This window comes from Mercenaria mercenaria, chromosome 14 (assembly GCF_021730395.1).
Source record: "Mercenaria mercenaria strain notata chromosome 14, MADL_Memer_1, whole genome shotgun sequence".
NCBI classification, from domain to species: domain Eukaryota; kingdom Metazoa; phylum Mollusca; class Bivalvia; order Venerida; family Veneridae; genus Mercenaria; species Mercenaria mercenaria.
In genome coordinates, this window is record NC_069374.1 from 38,544,743 (window position 1) to 38,562,836 (window position 18,094).

Genomic DNA, 18,094 nt, shown 5'->3' on the forward strand with positions numbered 1-18,094 from the left:
TTAAGTTACATAAAATGGATAATATATAACATAACATAGTTTTCCGGAATATAAGTTAAATTTAAGCATAATTTAACAGTCTTCAGAAATAAAAATCATTAAAACAGTGATTTTGATATTTCGGATTAATATCAATGTTCATTAATGTTATTGACAGGTCAGTTCTAAGGTACGATAAGTTGTACAAGTGTAAGTGTTTCTATGCTTGTGTACCGGAAGGATGGTATATACACACGAAAAATTTACATCCTTTCAGGGAAATCCCATTCTCATATATGAGACGTTTACCATCGTCCCCAAGTTGATTTTGACGAACCTCTGATAATTAGACTAGGGAAATTCATATATCTTAATATTCTTTTTCCTCCAAAAATACTGGTTTATTTATTTCGTGTTTGTAATAATAGTTTGTACTAAAGAAGACACGAAAGGACAACAAACAGCCAAGTTGTCGTGTCATCATGTGTTCACGGCGTAGACACATGTACAAGAAAGGCCGACATACTGTCAATTATTCCTGTCTTTGTGACCTTTTCTGCTCGAGGCGAAGACACGTGTACAAGAAAGGCCGACATACTGTCGATTATTCCTGTCTTTGTGACCTTTTCTGCTCGAGGCGAAGACACGTGTACAAGAAAGGCCGACATACTGTCGATTATTCCCATTGTGACCCTTTTCTGCTCGAGGCGAAGACACGTGTACAAGAAAGGCCGACATACTGTCGATTATTCCTGTCTTTCTGCTCGAGGCGAAGACACGTGTACAAGAAAGGCCGACATACTGCCGATTATTCGTGTCTTTGTGACCTTTTCTGCTCGAGGCGTAGACACGTGTACAAGAAAGGCCGACATACTGTCGATTATTCGTGTCTTTGTGACCTTTTCTGCTCGAGGCGTAGACACGTGTACAAGAAAGGCCGACATACTGTCGATTATTCGTGTCTTTGTGACCTTTTCTGCTCGAGGCGAAGGCGAAGACGAGGCGAGGACACACAAAAAAGACAACAAGCTGCCGATTTGTCGCTACTACATGTCCTCATGTGGTCTTGGCGAAAACACGAAGACACTACGAAATAAAGCATGAGGCACCACGTTTTAAACCTGACGACACGGTAGTTTGCCAATAGAACTGTTCATGTGCTGTTCCACATGATAAAGTTTCGTTTTTTCGCATTAAATGTATTATTGTGTCTTCGCCTGGACATTCTTCGTCGAATACTCAAGATTGACTGCTTACGTTACATTCCCTCCTGCATTGGTTTAAATAATATTTATTTCCAAATATGCATTACATACAAACATATATTAATGTCATTGAGGAGTAAGCCATAAGCTTGTATTAAAACCTCTTTCCTGGTCCTAGTTCATTAATACCGTTATGTTACCGAATGTACAGTAACACACATTTCAATTGTAAGTGACCAAAACCACTATTTTTGGCCGGCATAGGTATAAATGTAGTCGAAAATGGTATGTACTAAGTGTTGATAACAGGGATGAAATCTCAATACATTACTGCACTAACTAATACTCATTTTACTGGGCAAAAGTGCTGGAAGCAAAAACTAGAAAAATAATGTACAATATGTCAAAAAGGAGTATAACGACGTGAAATTGATATTACATCATGCGCATGTGATATAACGACTGTAGACTTTTATTTCGGTCAATACACAGATTTTTGCCATCCTAAAATCAACTCTTGTGATGACCGTGGACTTAGTCAAAATTACTTTCAGGCAGCTCATGATAACTACATTTTCATATCAGCAAAAGTCTATAATACTTGTATAATATTTCCAGGGTACCTTTGGCGAAAGTTGTAACAGTATTTGTACTTGTCGAAATGGAGGAAAATGTGATCACGTGACAGGGAGATGCAAGTGTCCGCCTGGAGTTAAGGGAGAAAACTGCGAAGATGGTTGTCCCCCAGGTTTTTTTGGACAGTTTTGTGAAAAGAAATGTCCCAGAGCATGTCCTACAGGTGTGGCTATATTGTCTTACTTGTCGGGCGATGATTTACGTGGTTTCACTTCAGTAACCATTTATATTGATTTTGCACCAGTTAACGGAGAAGGCCTTTCAAATTAGGTTAATTTTTCTACGTTACCTGTTTATTACATTGCTGTCACCTCCGACGGGATCAGAACCCTTAATTTGCGTGTCAAAAATGACCCTAGCAAAATGTTCTATTTATATAACATATCAGAAATTGCCAGGACACAGCCAGCTTGCCTCCGTTAATGATTAATGTACTAAATGACAGTCATGTTCTAGCATCATGTTCAGGATACATGTATTTTGATACAGTGTTTAGTTTCTGTTCAACCAAACAATAACACATATCTGATTATATAACAGGATACTGCGACAGAACATTTGGTTTCTGCGAGTGCAATCCTGGATTCTTCGGACCTTCATGTAACGTGCCGTGTCCTGAGTTTACATTCGGCGAGAATTGTGTACAGCACTGCGATTGTTTCGAAGACCAGACAAACAAATGTAATGCCAAGGTAAATATTTTTTCAAGTTTGTAAATTCTTTCATTTATACAGGGTGATCTATTCAGCTAAGCTAATCTTCCCTGGAGCCCTACTGAACTCGTATACAAAACATATAACAAAACAAGAGTGAAAAACAATACTTAAAATATGTAATATGACACACAAATCATTCTTACAGTTTTGTACTAACCATCCACCAGTTTTGTTAATCGCATTTTAAAGGTGAATATCACATTAAAACAGTAGAGACGTTATCATTTTGAAGGTGAATAACACATAAAGATAGTAGAGACATTATCATTTTGAAGGTAAATATCGCATTAAGATAGTAGAGACATTATCATTTTGAAGGTAAATATCACATAAAGATAGTACAGACATTATCATTTTGAAGGTAGATATCGCATTAAGATAGTACAGACATTATCATTTTGAAGGTAAATATCACATAAAGATAGTACAGACATTATCATTTTGAAGGTGAATATCGCATTAAGATAGTACAGACATTATCATTTTGAAGGTGAATATCGCATTAAGATAGTACAGACATTATCATTTTGAAGGTGAATATCACATAAAGATAGTACAGACATTATCATTTTGAAGGTGAATATCACATTAAGATCGTACAGACATTATCATTTTGAAGGTGAATATCACATAAAGATAGTAGAGAAATTGTCATTTTGAAGGTAAATATCACATTAAGATAGTACAGACATTATCATTTTGAAGGTGAATATCACATTAAGATCGTACTTGTAGACATTATCATTTTGAAGGTAAATGTCACATTAAGATAGTAGAGACATTATCATTTTGAAGGTGAATATCATTTTAAGATCGTACAGACATTATCATTTTGAAGGTGAATATCACTTTAAGATAGTACAGACATTATCATTTGATTCTTTTGAAACAAGTGAACTCCGAATAGATGGATATATAAGTTTCAGAATAATAGTTTCTTTCTACGCAGTCAAGTTATTGGACCTTTGAGCTAATAGTATTTAATGGTTTTAGTTTACCATGATGGGATTCTTTCATGTGAAATAGACACTAATCTAACTTTAATTGCAAAACATTTACCATAGTGCATAGCGGTTTGTGGGTATATGGGCCACCGTTACAAAAAATAGTGAGAAATATACAGACCTGTACCGCATTGTTGATAGAGTTAGTTGTCGAAATTTTCCATGTATCTCTTTCTGTGCACACGACTGGAAAAGTTATGACGTCATAAATATGTCAGCTTAAGAGGCAGAAAATACATGGCTGCTGAATACTTGCAGGTGGCAACGTCCTCGGAAGCAATGTTATAATTATAAAAATGATATGTGGTGGAGGTTATAATGTTTATTCTTGCAGAGAGCCACTTTCACAAAACAAGATGAAATTTACGTTCAAAATGAAAAAAACAACAATATTCATAAAGGAATAAGAATTCTAAGTAAACTACTTAATGTTTAATAACGCAGGAAATTCGATTAAAAATTAAATCTGTATTCAAATAGCATAATTATATACTTTGATATAGGGTACCCTTGTTTTCTCTATGATTGTATCAGTTTAGTTAAATGCGCCGACACCCTTGTCATACCAAAAAATCTGTGCAGTCGAGCATAAACAACTTAAAAACGAAAAATATATTATAGTGTCGATTCTCCTATTAAAATAAATAATTTCAGCTAATACATATTTCCCCTATACCTGAAAGGAATTACGTAAGAATTCCAACCCTAGGTATGTTTTAGTTTCAGCAGACAAAGTGCCCATGCCGCCCACACCATATTATTGTTTTACGCTTGAAACTTTACAGTTTAAGCTACTAAAGCCTTCCATTGACCAAGATTGGTTCACACTCAAGTTTGTACTTTCAAACTGCATTGATGATCAGCAAGATGTGAATTTATTTAAATACAACGCAAAAAATTATTGCTGTAATGAATGAGCAAACCGTGGTAAACATCTTTGTGGTTAGTGGTAAACGCCTTTGTGGTTAGTGGTAAACATCTTTGTGGTTAGTGGTAAACATATTTGTAGTTAGTGGTAAACACCTTTGTGATTAGTGGTAAACTTCTTTGTGGTTAGTGGTAAACGCCTTTGTGGTTAGTGGTAAACATCTTCGTAGTTAGTGGTAAACATCTTTGTAGTTAGTGGTAAACGCCTTTGTGGTTAGTGGTAAACATCTTTGTAGTGAGTGGTAAACATCTTTGTAGTTAGTGGTAAACATCTTTATGGTTAGTGGTAAACATCTTTGTAGTTAGTGGTAAACATCTTTGTGGTTAGTGGTAAACATCTTTGTAGTTAGTGGTAAACATCTTTGTGGTTAGTGGTAAACATCTTTGTAGTAAGTGGTAAACCTCTTTGTGGTTAGTGGTAAACACCTTTGTAGTTAGTGGTAAACGCCTTTGTGGTTAGTGGTAAACACCTTTGTAGTTAGTGGTAAACATCTTTGTGGTTAGTGGTAAACATCTTTGTGATTAGTGGTAAACGTCTTTGTGGTTAGTGGTAAACACCTTTGCGATTAGTGGTAAACGTCTTTGTGGTTAGTGGTAAACACCTTTGTGGTTAGTGGTAAACGCCTTTGTGGTTAGTGGTAAACACCTTTGTGGTTAGTGGTAAACGCCTTTGTGGTTAGTGGTAAACACCTTTGTGGTTAGTGGTAAACGCCTTTGTGGTTAGTGGTAAACATCTTTGTGGTTAGTGGTAAACGCCTTTGTAGTTAGTGGTAAACATCTTTGTGGTTAGTGGTAAACGCCTTTGTGGTTAGTGGTAAACATCTTTGTGGTTAGTGGTTAACGCCTCTTTGTGGTTAGTGGTAAACATCTTTGTGTTTAGTGGTAAACATATTTGTGGTTAGTGGTAAACACCATTGTGATTAGTGGTAAACGTCTTTGTGGTTAGTGGTAAACATCTTTGTGGTTAGTGGTAAACGCCTTTGTGGTTAGTGGTAAACATCTTTGTGGTTAGTGGTAAACATATTTGTGGTTAGTGGTAAACACCTTTGAAATTAGTGGTAAACATCTTTGTGGTTAGTGGTAAACGCCTTTGTGGTTAGTGGTAAACGCCTTTGTGGTTAGTGGTAAACATCTTTGTGGTTAGTGGTAAACATCTTTGTGGTTAGTGGTAAACGCCTTTGTGGTTAGTGGTAAATATCTTTGTGGTTAGTGGTAAACATATTTGTAGTTAGTGGTAAACACCTTTGCGATTAGTGGTAAACATCATTGTGGTTAGTGGTAAACGCCTCTTTGTGGTTAGTGGTAAACATCTTTGTGTTTAGTGGTAAACATATTTGTGGTTAGTGGTAAACACCATTGTGATTAGTGGTAAACGTCTTTGTGGTTAGTGGTAAACATCTTTGTGGTTAGTGGTAAACGCCTTTGTGGTTAGTGGTAAACATCTTTACATATTTGTGGTTAGTGGTAAACACCTTTGAAATTAGTGGTAAACATCTTTGTGGTTAGTGGTAAACGTCTTTGTGGTTAGTGGTAAACATCTTTGTAGTTAGTGGTAAACATCTTTGTGGTTAGTGGTAAATGCCTTTGTGGTTAGTGGTAAACGCCTTTGTGGTTAGTGGTAAACATCTTGTGGTTAGTGGTAAACATCTTTGTGGTTAGTGGTAAACGCCTTTGTGGTTAGTGGTAAACGTTATTGTAGTTAGTGGTTAACATATTTGTGGTTAGTGGTAAACATCTTTGTGGTTAGTGGCAAACGCCTTTGTGGTTAGTGGTAAACGCCTTTGTGGTTAGTGGTAAACGCCTTTGTGGTTAGTGGTAAACGCCTTTGTGGTTAGTGGTAATCATCTTTGTGGTTAGTGAAAGATGGTTAGTGGTAAACATCTTTGTGGTTAGTGGCAAACGCCTTTGTGGTTAGTGGTAAACGCCTTTGTGGTTAGTGGTAAACGCCTTTGTGGTTAGTGGTAAACATCTTTGTGGTTAGTGAAAGATGGTTAGTGGTAAACATCTTTGTGGTTAGTGGTAAATGCCTTTGTGGTTAGTGGTAAACATCTTTGTGGTTAGTGGTAAACGTCTTTGTGGTTAGTGGTAAACATCTTTGTGGTTAGTGGTAAACGTCTTTGTGGTTAGTGGTAAACGTCTTTGTGGTTAGTGGTAAACGTCATTGTGGTTAGTGGTAAACGCCTTTGTGGTTAGTGGTAAACATATTTGTGGTTAGTGGTAAACGCCTTTGTTTTTAGTGGTAAACGCCTTTGTGGTTAGTGGTAAACGCCTTTGTGGTTAGTGGTAAACATCTTTGTGGTTAGTGGTAAACGCCTTTGTGGTTAGTGGTAAACGCCTTTGTGGTTAGTGGTAAACGTTATTGTAGTTAGTGGTTAACATATTTGTGGTTAGTGGTAAACGTCTTTGTGGTTAGTGGTAAACGTTATTGTGGTTAGTGGTAAACATCTTTGTAGTTAGTGGTAAACATCTTTGTGGTTAGTGGTAAACATATTTGTGGTGTGTGGTAAACACCTTTGTGGTTAGTGGTAAACATCTTTGTGGTTAGTAAAAAAAAATGAAATTAATAATTACAAGATAAAAATGATACTTTATAGATACCACTTCACCACATAATCCCATAAATGACAAACTAACTGCTTTATTCAAAAGAACTTTGTTAGGGAGTGTGTTTTACTTCTTGCGTTACAGCTTTCTTGCTTGTAGTATTGTTAAGCATTTTATTTTGTGAACCGGTGAATCTTCTCCTTTTGATTGAAAACATTCATTTCCGGTTAGGGAATGCAGTTCTTCGAGAAGTAATTGTTATTTCCTTGGGAACTACTTGTGCCTCACTTGTTACAGATGTGTCTTTGTATGATTTAGAAAGGCTTTAATGTTACACAAAGGCAAATGCTGTTACTATTTTAAGAATAATTCACGCAGTCTAGAAGATACTTTGAAGTATGGATTGTCCGTTTTTGCTCGAACAATTCGGATACCACTGTATCGTTTTTAGATTTACATCTCTGCTGTAAGTACACTTAGTTACTTGTTCTCTATTCAGATGAGGATATTCCTCGTGTATTCTGATGAAATATATATTTTTAATTAATCATATTTGAAAGAGTGAATAGTCGTATTTAAGACTTCAATGAACGTTATCCATATGTTATTATGAAGGAGATACAGTGCATATTGTGTTCAGCCTTTTTACAGTTGGACGCTTTACTTTCTTCTTTGATCGTGTCTTTCGGAATAAATAGAAAGACGCATTGAAGCACATTGGAACAGAGCTGCTTTGATTTCCGTCTGCTGTCCTGCTTCGCCGGGTACTTGTATTTCTTCTGATGCGCTGCCTTCTGTAATGGTTTGTGTGAATGGTTCGTTGAAAAAATCATTAAGAAGATGGTTTGGAAGCTAAATTTTGACAGACTTGGTTTGATTGAATCCGTTCATGATGGATAGAAATATGCAATCCCTTCATGCCCTCAGCACCGGCTTAAATAGAATTAAGGACTGCATGATCCCAAGGATCATACTTTTTATATGCCCGTTTTGAAAAAAAATATTTCATGCCCAGAGCATAACTTAATAATTTCTCACAAATTGAGTTCAATGTGCCGGCCGTCCTAAGGATATATAACAAATGTACATTGAATTTCGGAAAAGGGCTGCATAAAGGGGCCAAATGTTCAGACAATTCAATGCCTTTATAAAAACTCAGCATTTTCAAGGAACTGTTACATATCTTCGTTTTACAATTCTAGTTATAATCCTGCATTTGATGCGATAATGTCCCAGTGATGACATTTCACATAACTAGGTGGAACGTAGTTTTCAGCTGTTGTTTATTTTTATTTCTGTACATCAATTTTTAAAGGGGGACAACTTTTCAGTGTATTTTAAGTATCCGTCGTTCGGGACAGTACGGCAGAACATGTAATGGTCAGATGTTGCTCCATGTTTTCGTTTCTGTGTTTTGGTGGTTTACTAAAAAAACCTTAAACACCTCAACTGTGTGTTTACATGTGACCGATCCAAGGTGTTGCTGCACTATATCGCTTTTTTACATTTTAGTTGAAATTTAGTTTAATTTGTTGAGATGAATGTAATTGCCGAAAGTTTATGTTCTGTACGTTACAATATATTGTGTACATAGCTGTGTTACTGCGGGATTGAGGACTAAGTAAAACACACTGAGTGTTGATGAATATAGTTTATCAGTAATTTTGCATTATTAAGAAAAACACACTTGCTTGCAGACGGTCATGAACATTTATATTTTATCAATAGACCTCTGCTGGCTTAATTGTTGATCGATTTCTGTCGTGTGACACTGATTGTACCGAATTTTCGTCTAACTTCTTATACCCTTGGTACTACTTAAGATTTTATGGTATATTTAGGTTTTGTAACGTTAGAAAATAATCGTATTTCAAATTTAAATCGTAAAAACTAAACTGCAAAAATGTCTCAAAATCAATAGTAAAGTTTATACTATTAGTGAGACAAACTTATGTTGAATTTTAAATGATTATATTTACACTGTTTAGGAAAACCAGCAGTTTTTTCATAATCAGTTGCCTTATTGATGACGTCATTCCGGATCCAGTCGCGGTCCCCAGAAAAGATGCATGTATATTGTTTTTGTCCTAGACAAGGAATTATTTGGCCTTACATATATCAGATATATTTCTAAAATGCACTTCCAAGTTACATGAAAACTACACGCGAATTCCTTATTAGACAGGAGAATGTATTTGCAAGCCTGGATTTCATGGCCCGCGTTGTGAGGAGGGTTGTCCGAAAGGATTATTCGGAATTGGTTGCTCTATGAAATGTCGTTGTGATGACGATATGGAATGTGATCACGTGACCGGCGAATGTATTCAGAATTGTCCTGCCGGAAGTATGGGCCGTAAATGCAATCAACGTAAGATTTTTATAATATATCAATTTTTTATTTAACTGTTATTTTGGATTAACATCTAAATATATATTGTATTCGTTTTATTTTTTATTTGAAACATTTTTAGATCTACTATTTTTACCGTATTTTGTGACAATGTGTTTGGTACTAACTTCTGTTTCATTTTTATACTTTCCTCATTTTGTACTTTTACTTCGTTGATATATCTAGTATGATTTGAGATTTTAGTTTTCATTGTTATTTATGTTATCTACATACTCATAAGCATGGTGTGTATTTTTGTAAGATTTTGATTTTTTGGCTTAATTGTTGGGGTTACACTCCGGCATGTTGTTATATGAATTACTTAGAGTTTTCAGTTTGTTATAATGTTTTGTCGTTTACACGTTTATTATCTTTTGTTTTATGTTGTTGAAACTTTTTGCATGTTCAGCATGTCCGCCTGGGCGGTATGGTAAGAATTGTGCAGCTACATGCGCGTGTGGAGGTAGTTCGTGCGACCCTATAGTAGGCCTGTGTATTTGTGCTGCTGGAAGAACAGGTCTCAGGTGTTCGGAACGTAAGGCATAAATTTATTTGAAAGAAAAAAAAGCATGTTTTTGCAACTGATGAAAAAATGGTCGATATGCTTACTATAATTTACCCAACGTTTGTTATAATTCATCAAGACGTTTGTTATGTGGGGCATATAGCGTTGCTGCTGTCCGTACGTCTATCCGGTAGTCCGATAGTACGTACGTCCCGAAATCTTGTGTCCATCTCGTCCCTCACTATTAGCCTGATTTGCTACAGACTTTCACAGACGAACAAGTTTGAAGTGCAGATGACCTTAAAGGAGGGAACTTTATATTGAAATGACCATAATTCTAGAAAAAAAATAGCCATAGAAAAAAGTACGTTCTTTATGGGCATCTTCACATCAAGGTCCTTCATCTGTGAAACCTTCAAGCATATCCTTTCCATAGAGTTTGAGGAGTTGTACACACAAGATATTTCTGTACATTCTATAAAGTGAAGGGCCATAATTACAGTAAATATATTTCACAAAATAGGCCAGCAGTGATCTTTGTTAGTCAATCACTTTGTTATATTCTTATAGGTTATTTTTTAAGACACCTGCTATGTCGAGCTCCTCACACACCGAAGATGATCTGTACAAAAAAAAAACCCATAGCTATCTAGATGATTGTGCAGTATGTGGGGCATCCGGGTCCTACGGACACAATTCTAGTTATAATCCTACTAGACCATTGTTTATAATTTATCCAGCGTTTGTTACAATTCACCCATACATTTGCTATAATTTACAAAGACATTTGTTAAAATTTACCCACGTTTGTTATAATTTACCCAGATGCTTGTTGTAATTTACCCAATATTTGATTTAATTTACCCAAGATATAATTTACCCAATGTTTGTTATAATTTACCCAAATATTTGTTATAATTTATGCAACGTTTGTTATAATTTACAAAACTCCCAGACATTTGTTACAGTTTACCCAAAGTTTATTATGATTTACCAAACGTTTATTATAATGTACCCGGACGATTGATATAACTTACCCAATGTTTATTATAATTTACCCAATGTCATAATTTATCCAACAGTTGTTATAGTACCCAGATGTTTTTAAAGTCTTTTTTACGTTTATTTTATAATTTACCCTGAATTTATAGTTTCCCCAACGTTGATGTACCCAGTCGTTATAATGCACCCAGACGTTTGTTATAATTTTACTAGACGTTTGTTATAATTTACCAAGATATTTTTTATAATTTACCCAGATGTTTGTTATAATTTACCCAGACATTTGTTATAATTTACCCAACATTTGTTATAATTTACCCAGACGTTTGTTATAAGTTGACGTTTATTATAATTTACCCAGGTGTTTGTTGTAATGTACCCAAACGTTTGACATAATTTTACCAGACGTTTGATGTAATGAACCCAGGCGTTTGTTAAATTTACCCAGACGTGTGTTATAATTTACCAACGTATGTTATAATTTATCCAGACGTCTACGTTTGTTATAATGTATCCTGACATTTGTTGCAAAGTACCCAGACGTTTGTTATGAATAACCAAACGTTTGTTGTAACCTACCCTGACGTTTGGTATGATTTATCCAACGTTTGTTATAAAGTACCCAAACTTTTATTATAATTTACCCAGACTTTGTTATTTATTGCACTGATGAAAATCTAATTAACAAATAATCAAGGCCTTCGAGTGGTTTAGCGTCTGATTTACAACGGTTCAGAGTTTAGATGCGTAGGAATTGAACCACGAGGGCGTTAGCCCGAGTGGTTAAATACTGGAGCTTATCGCATAGTGCGGCAATTTTCCTTTGATCTTTGCAGCATGTTATACATAGTAACACACATTATTACTACAAAACTGTGCTGATATCTTACAAAACTGTTGCGATATATATCAACACGGAAATCTCTATGGAGTTTCATAAGAAAAAAAAGTGTTCCGATATATATCAGCACAGTAAAACTGTTCCGATATATATCGGAACACTTTTCTATTGAGGTCCTATCAAGGGAGTATAATTTTTTCCTTTCAAAGAAAAGATGATTTTAGCTCCAATTTACAGTTCACAGAGAAAGAATTGTCACAAACATCTACATTTATAAAGTAAAAGAATAAATAAACTAGAATATTTCAAAAACTTGATAGTTATTGCCAAATTCAGAAATACATGAAATATATGAAATTCTGAGATTTCTCAAATGTTTCTTTTTCTTTGATTTATTTTACAAACAAAAGAAAAAGTTTTACAATATGTCTGGCAAATGAAATGCAAAGATTTAAAACCAATGCAGAAATTTGTTGGATACTTTTATCTGGGGAACACATTTTCTAAAACAGAAGTTTTAGTGTTTCAGTCAGCGAGGCGCAGAAAGGGAATCAAAATAGTAAAAATAATAATAAACAAATTTAAATGAAAATAATATATAAATTTTAATGATAAACTATGCGATAAAACAGTTATAATATGTAATGCTCGTGTGTTACCAGGATATATCAGAGCTAGGGGTACATCTCGTTATTTTTCTCAACATATCTGTCTCGGCCTACCGGCCTCGACGATATGTGCAGAGAAAAATACCCTCGATGTACCCCTAGCTCTGATATATCCTGGTAACACACTCTCACACATACTATAACTATTACATATGAACAATGAACCTTGGTAAATTAGACGATAAATCACAAGAAGGCCTTGATTGTTTTCATTCTGACATGCTTATTGAAATGTTATAATAAATATTATGCTGGACTTCATTTACCCGAGGAGTAATGTATCGGACGTCATGCGGCAATTTGACGTCATAATCGACGTCATAATGCCCTCTTGCCGGTCCGCGCGTCAACCGTTGTTTATCGCAGATTCTAACATGGCTCGAATTGATTTCCAGTTAAACAAAGAAGAAAATCAAGCTCTGTATATTCTGCGATAAACAACGGTTGACGCGCGAGAGCATTATGACGTCAATATGACGTCAAATTGCCGCATGACGTCCGATACATTACTCCTCGCGTAAATGAAGCCCAGCATAATATTTATTAAAATATATCAATGAGCATGTCAGAATGAAAACAATCAAGGTCTTCTTGTGATTTATCGTCTAATTTACCACGGTTCATCGTTCAGATGCTTCAGTATTTAACCACTCGGGCTAACGCCCTCGTGGTTCAATTCCTACTCATCTGAACTCTGAACCGTGGTAAATCAGACGATAAACCACTCGAAGGCCTTGATTATTTGTTAAATATACAGAGCTTGATTTCCTTCTTTGTTTAACTGGAAACCAAACCGAGTCATGTTAGAATTGAGAAATAATAAATATGTTCCTATATTTTATCAGTTAATAAAATATGGGCAGGAGTTTGGATGCGTAATAAGTAAATCACGAGTGCGTAGCATGAGTGATTTAATTATTCGCATCCGAACGACTGCCCATGTTTTATTAATTGATAAAATTATTGGAACATATTTATTATTTCGATTCTAACAACGCAAATAATTCGCATTTTACAGTACTACATTTTCAGCGTAATACGTCATTCGGGTCATATGCTGTTACAATTTACCCCCTATGATTAAAAAGTGTTGCATAGCCAATGGAACGTATAGATATTTGTTTCTTTTTTATCAGAATTTTGAGAAGTATTTATAAATTAGTAGTCTAACAGCTCGCACACTAAGTATAAACAGAACCATCAAATTAGGCGAGTTGACCCTGTGTTACGAGTGACGAACTTAACTTTTATATGATGTCACATCATTTTGACGTCATACTTATGTCATACATTTATGACGTCACCGCTGAATCATAATTGAGCTAATTGAATTCGCTCTAGAGATAAGAACGTGTTTTACGGACCTACACGTAAGTCAGTATGACTTTTTGTTATATTTATGTTTTTGAAATGCTGTTTTCAACCGTTTGACCCTGAAATAATTCGTATGTAATGGAACTGAAGTAGAATTTCTTATGTTACAATCATAGGGGGTGAAATGTAACAGTCTACCATATTTTATCGCAGATTCACGTATAGGCGATTTCGCTATATGTTTATATAGCAATTGCTGCGGATCGTGTTAGAATGCTAATTTTAACACGACCCGATTTGTTTTCCTATTAAACAAAAAAGACTGAAAATTGTGAGTTATTATTGCAGCGATTCACTGTTTGTACGTCACTATTATTACGTCAGAGCATCAAACGTTATAACGGCGCGCGGGAAAAGAAACCCGCGCAAAACAGAGTACAAGTATTTCGCGGACGTCGTCAAATAATCCTTGATAACATGTTAGAACCGAACAATGATTTGCTCTTGTGATATAATTCCTTCCCATCTGAACCCAAAACAATATTATTCAACGACAAGTCACTGTTTGAGATATGTAATTTCTTAAACGACTCATATTTTAGAATGCCCAAGCGGATTTTTCGGTGTAAATTGTCGAGAGGAATGCGGTTGTCAAAATGACGCAGGTTGTGACCCAGTAACTGGCGAATGTCTCTGTCTACCAGGGTGGTATGGACCAAAGTGTTCTAAAGGTAAAAACGTGTATGGTTTTGTTAAATTATTTTAGGAAACATGACAGTACAAGACGGTAACTCGACAGAGTTTCATTACCGCGAACACAGTTACCTTTGAACCCATCTGCATCTACAACCAGTGATAGATTATTATAGTATTGTTCTGTCAACTTTCATGAAAGTAGTGTTTTGTACTGACAACTTTCCTGGAAGTAACTATTGTCTTGTACTGTCAGATTTCAAGAATGTAGTGCCTAGTTCTGTTAGCTTTCCTGAATGCATAAGTATCTTGTACTGTCAGATTTACCGACAGTAGAGTTTTGTACTGTCAACTGTCCTGGAAGTAGTATCTTATACTGTTCTCTTCCCTGAAAGTAATGTCCTGTACTGTCAAATTTCCTGAAAGAAGTCTGTTAACTTCCTGAAAGAAAGAAGTGTCTTATGCTGTCTAATGTCCTGAAAGAAGTATCTTATACTTTTAACTTTCCTAAAGAAAGTAGTCTCTTATACTGTTCGATTTTTGAAAGAAGTATCTTATACTGTTAACTTCCAGAAAGAAAGAAGTATCTTATAAAGTCCGTGTATAACCGCTAATTAGTTGACACTCGCTGATTGTTGAGCGGTCGCATTAAAGAGACCTAAACAACACAATTTGACAGTTTGGTTCTTTAAAAAGTGGTCGTAATACGTAATAGCGGACCAGTCGCAATTTCAGACCTTACGACCATTAAATTATAGAGAAAAAATTTCTGTTCTTTCAAAAACTGTCCGTATTAACGGAATGGTCTCATTTTCGGACCGGTTGTTAAGCGGAACTTTACTTTACTGTTAACTTCCGGAAAGAAAGAATGTCTTATACTGTCTGATTTCCCGAAAGTTTTATCATATACTGTTAACTTCCGGAAAGAAAGTGGTCTCTTATATTGTACGATTTCTTGAAATGAGTATCTTATACTGTTAACTTCCGGAAAGAAAGTGGTCTCTTATATTGTACGATTTCTTGAAATGAGTATCTTATACTGTTAACTTCTGGAAAGAATAAAGTATCTTGTATTGCTAACGTTTCATAGACATAATATATAAAATCGCACAACTATATGTGTCTCAGCTTCCTGAGGCAGGTTTTTGTTCACAACACCACAACTAACCATTGACAACGAGATTTTCTGAGAAAATACCCCCTTTTCTTTGAAAACATACATTTTAAAAAATAAAGTATGTCATTAGCCAATATTAAATCTGCAAGTAAGATATTTGGTAACTTTATTATTTATTTTAGTTTGCCCGCAAGGTAGATATGGAAAGGACTGTTTGGAGCAATGTTTATGTGAAAATGGAGCTCATTGTCATCCGCAGAACGGGCAGTGCACATGTACTTTGGGTTATGTAGGACAATTCTGTGACAGGGGTAAAATACTTTTCTATGAATATTTTGTCACCATCAAACTCTTGATAGAAGCATTTCGTGTCCGCTTTATATATGTGGGATAATCTTTCGACTTGTCATAAATATTTCAGATGACGAGATTATGTACTGAAACCATATTTTTGCCACATTTCTTTAAAGTCCATCTCATACAGGCAATTGTAGACAGTTCATAAAGGATCATACCTTTTGTTTCCTGTGTCTAGTGTAGCAGCCACGATACGTTGTTTGGGGGCGAGATTTGATTTGTGTGTTTAAAGTAACAAATACTGGAAGATATAAGTTCTGTTCAGTCTTTACGTCAAATGACCTGGCAAAAAATAAATCGTAACTTTTTAAAGTTGGGGCCAAATTTTCAAGTACTTCGTGACACTGAACTTTGAAAAATGTCTACATCGAACCTTTTTCATGCCGCAATAAAACGACAGTAAATACTTGAAATTCATGTTAAGAACATTTGTATTGTTTCGTTTAGCCTGTCCTCCAGGGAAGTATGGTGCCTCCTGCATGGAGACATGTGAATGTGAGAACAGTGCTGAATGTGACCATAAAACAGGAGACTGTCTGTGTTCACCTGGCTGGAGAGGTCGTCGCTGTGATCAAAGTAACAACATGTTTATTACTCTATGATTGTACTTGCAGCAAAATAACAAACAAATAATAATTACACACTTTCTTTTGTAAAAAAAAATAGTTCATAAGTTACTTCCAAAAATACATATCTGTCCCAATAATAGTTTATACGGGTAGCAGAATTTTAGTAGTTTTGTAGAAGTGACATGTGTTGGCATTTTTAAGCATGGAATGGGTGTCACATGCATTCATCAATTTTACAAAAGAAAATAAACCTGTTGATACCGTAAAGATACAATTGATATAAACGAATATCTACAAGGATATATCGCCACTTTAAGAGTGTGGGAACAATCTATCTAATTCTTGCAGAATGTTCCAACGGCACATACGGACCAGGGTGTTTACAACAATGTGAGTGTAGGAATAACGCTAGCTGTGATCACGTGACTGGCGTGTGCGAGTGCGCACCAGGATGGCGCGGCAGACATTGCAGTAAAGGCAAGCCTTTTAATTTGAACATTTGTTTAGGCATTACTCCACGCGATACATATACACTTGTTAGTAAAAATCGTAAAAAGTGACATAGAATACAGAAACTGACATACCAGAATCAAATAATATGCCCTATTAACCTGTAGTGTATACCTGCTGCAATAACATGTTCTCATCGTTTACACACACATATTTCATATCGTTATCCTACTAATTATTTTGTCAGGTTGTCCAATGGGATTTTTCGGAAAGGATTGTCAGGGTATTTGTAACTGTGCAAATGGCGCCATCTGTAATCACGTAAACGGTGAATGTAAATGTGCATCAGGCTTCACTGGACCAAAATGCTCAGAGAAATGCCCAGAGGTAAAATGTAAAGTAAATGAAAATGTGGCAGACTCTTGAATATGATTATAAAAGGTGATTTGTGATTATCACAGGTAAAACTAATCTTGGTTGGTTATCTTTTTGGCCTTGGGTTGGTCTATTATCGAGCCCTTGTAAACAAAAACACATTCTAATTTTATTACATTATCACTTTTTAATGTCTTAAATTGAATACATGGCAATAAAATAATCTCGCTGGACAAGAAAAAATACCAAGAGTCCGTATTCTTACTGACATTTTAGCATATCATGATATATAAAATACAGTATGGGCAGGGCATTGCGATAATATTTCCGATGATTAAATGAAACTATGTTTAGAATTACAATGAAGATGTGTCCTTCAAACAGTGGCCTTTAGACATAATTATGTGATAAAAACTTACTTATTTTAGAATTACTTGTGTATATAGTATTTTACGTGTATTTTAGGGCCGATACGGTAAGGCGTGTGAGAAAACCTGTGAATGTATGAATGGTGGTACATGTGACCCTATCACTGGTGTGTGCGTCTGTCCGCCTGGATGGCGCGGAGCACTTTGTGAAGAAGGTTTGTTAATAGATATAGTGGACGCAACTTGACCCCGATGGTTGACCTTTGCATTATAATACATAATGAGGCACAGCCTATTATTGAAAAGGAGTGTGAGTAAAAACACGAGCTGCACGAGAAAAAGGAAATATAAATTTATGTAAATATAAATTAGTGTATTGGAAATTTTAACTGATCAAATGTAAGTACATATACCTTGAAACTGCAATGTATACAA

At 35.4% G+C, this 18,094-nt stretch overlaps 1 protein-coding gene across 8 annotated transcripts in view; it reads left to right on the forward strand.

The window, feature by feature from the left end:
* Nucleotides 1–18,094, forward strand: part of LOC123537893 (multiple epidermal growth factor-like domains protein 6) — a 187,716-nt gene that overhangs the window by 141,535 nt on the left and 28,087 nt on the right. For 7 of the 8 annotated variants that reach the window (XM_053523296.1, XM_053523293.1, XM_053523294.1 and 4 more), the window contains 10 exons: nt 1,803–1,983; nt 2,361–2,512; nt 9,193–9,379; nt 9,810–9,935; nt 14,333–14,461; nt 15,723–15,851; nt 16,345–16,473; nt 16,815–16,943; nt 17,164–17,303; nt 17,757–17,874. In XM_053523296.1, coding sequence (XP_053379271.1) covers nt 1,803–1,983; nt 2,361–2,512; nt 9,193–9,379; nt 9,810–9,935; nt 14,333–14,461; nt 15,723–15,851; nt 16,345–16,473; nt 16,815–16,943; nt 17,164–17,303; nt 17,757–17,874 — 1,420 coding nt within the window. The remainder of the gene's footprint in view (nt 1–1,802; nt 1,984–2,360; nt 2,513–9,192; nt 9,380–9,809; nt 9,936–14,332; nt 14,462–15,722; nt 15,852–16,344; nt 16,474–16,814; nt 16,944–17,163; nt 17,304–17,756; nt 17,875–18,094) is intronic. The other variant, XM_053523298.1, reaches the window with a different exon arrangement.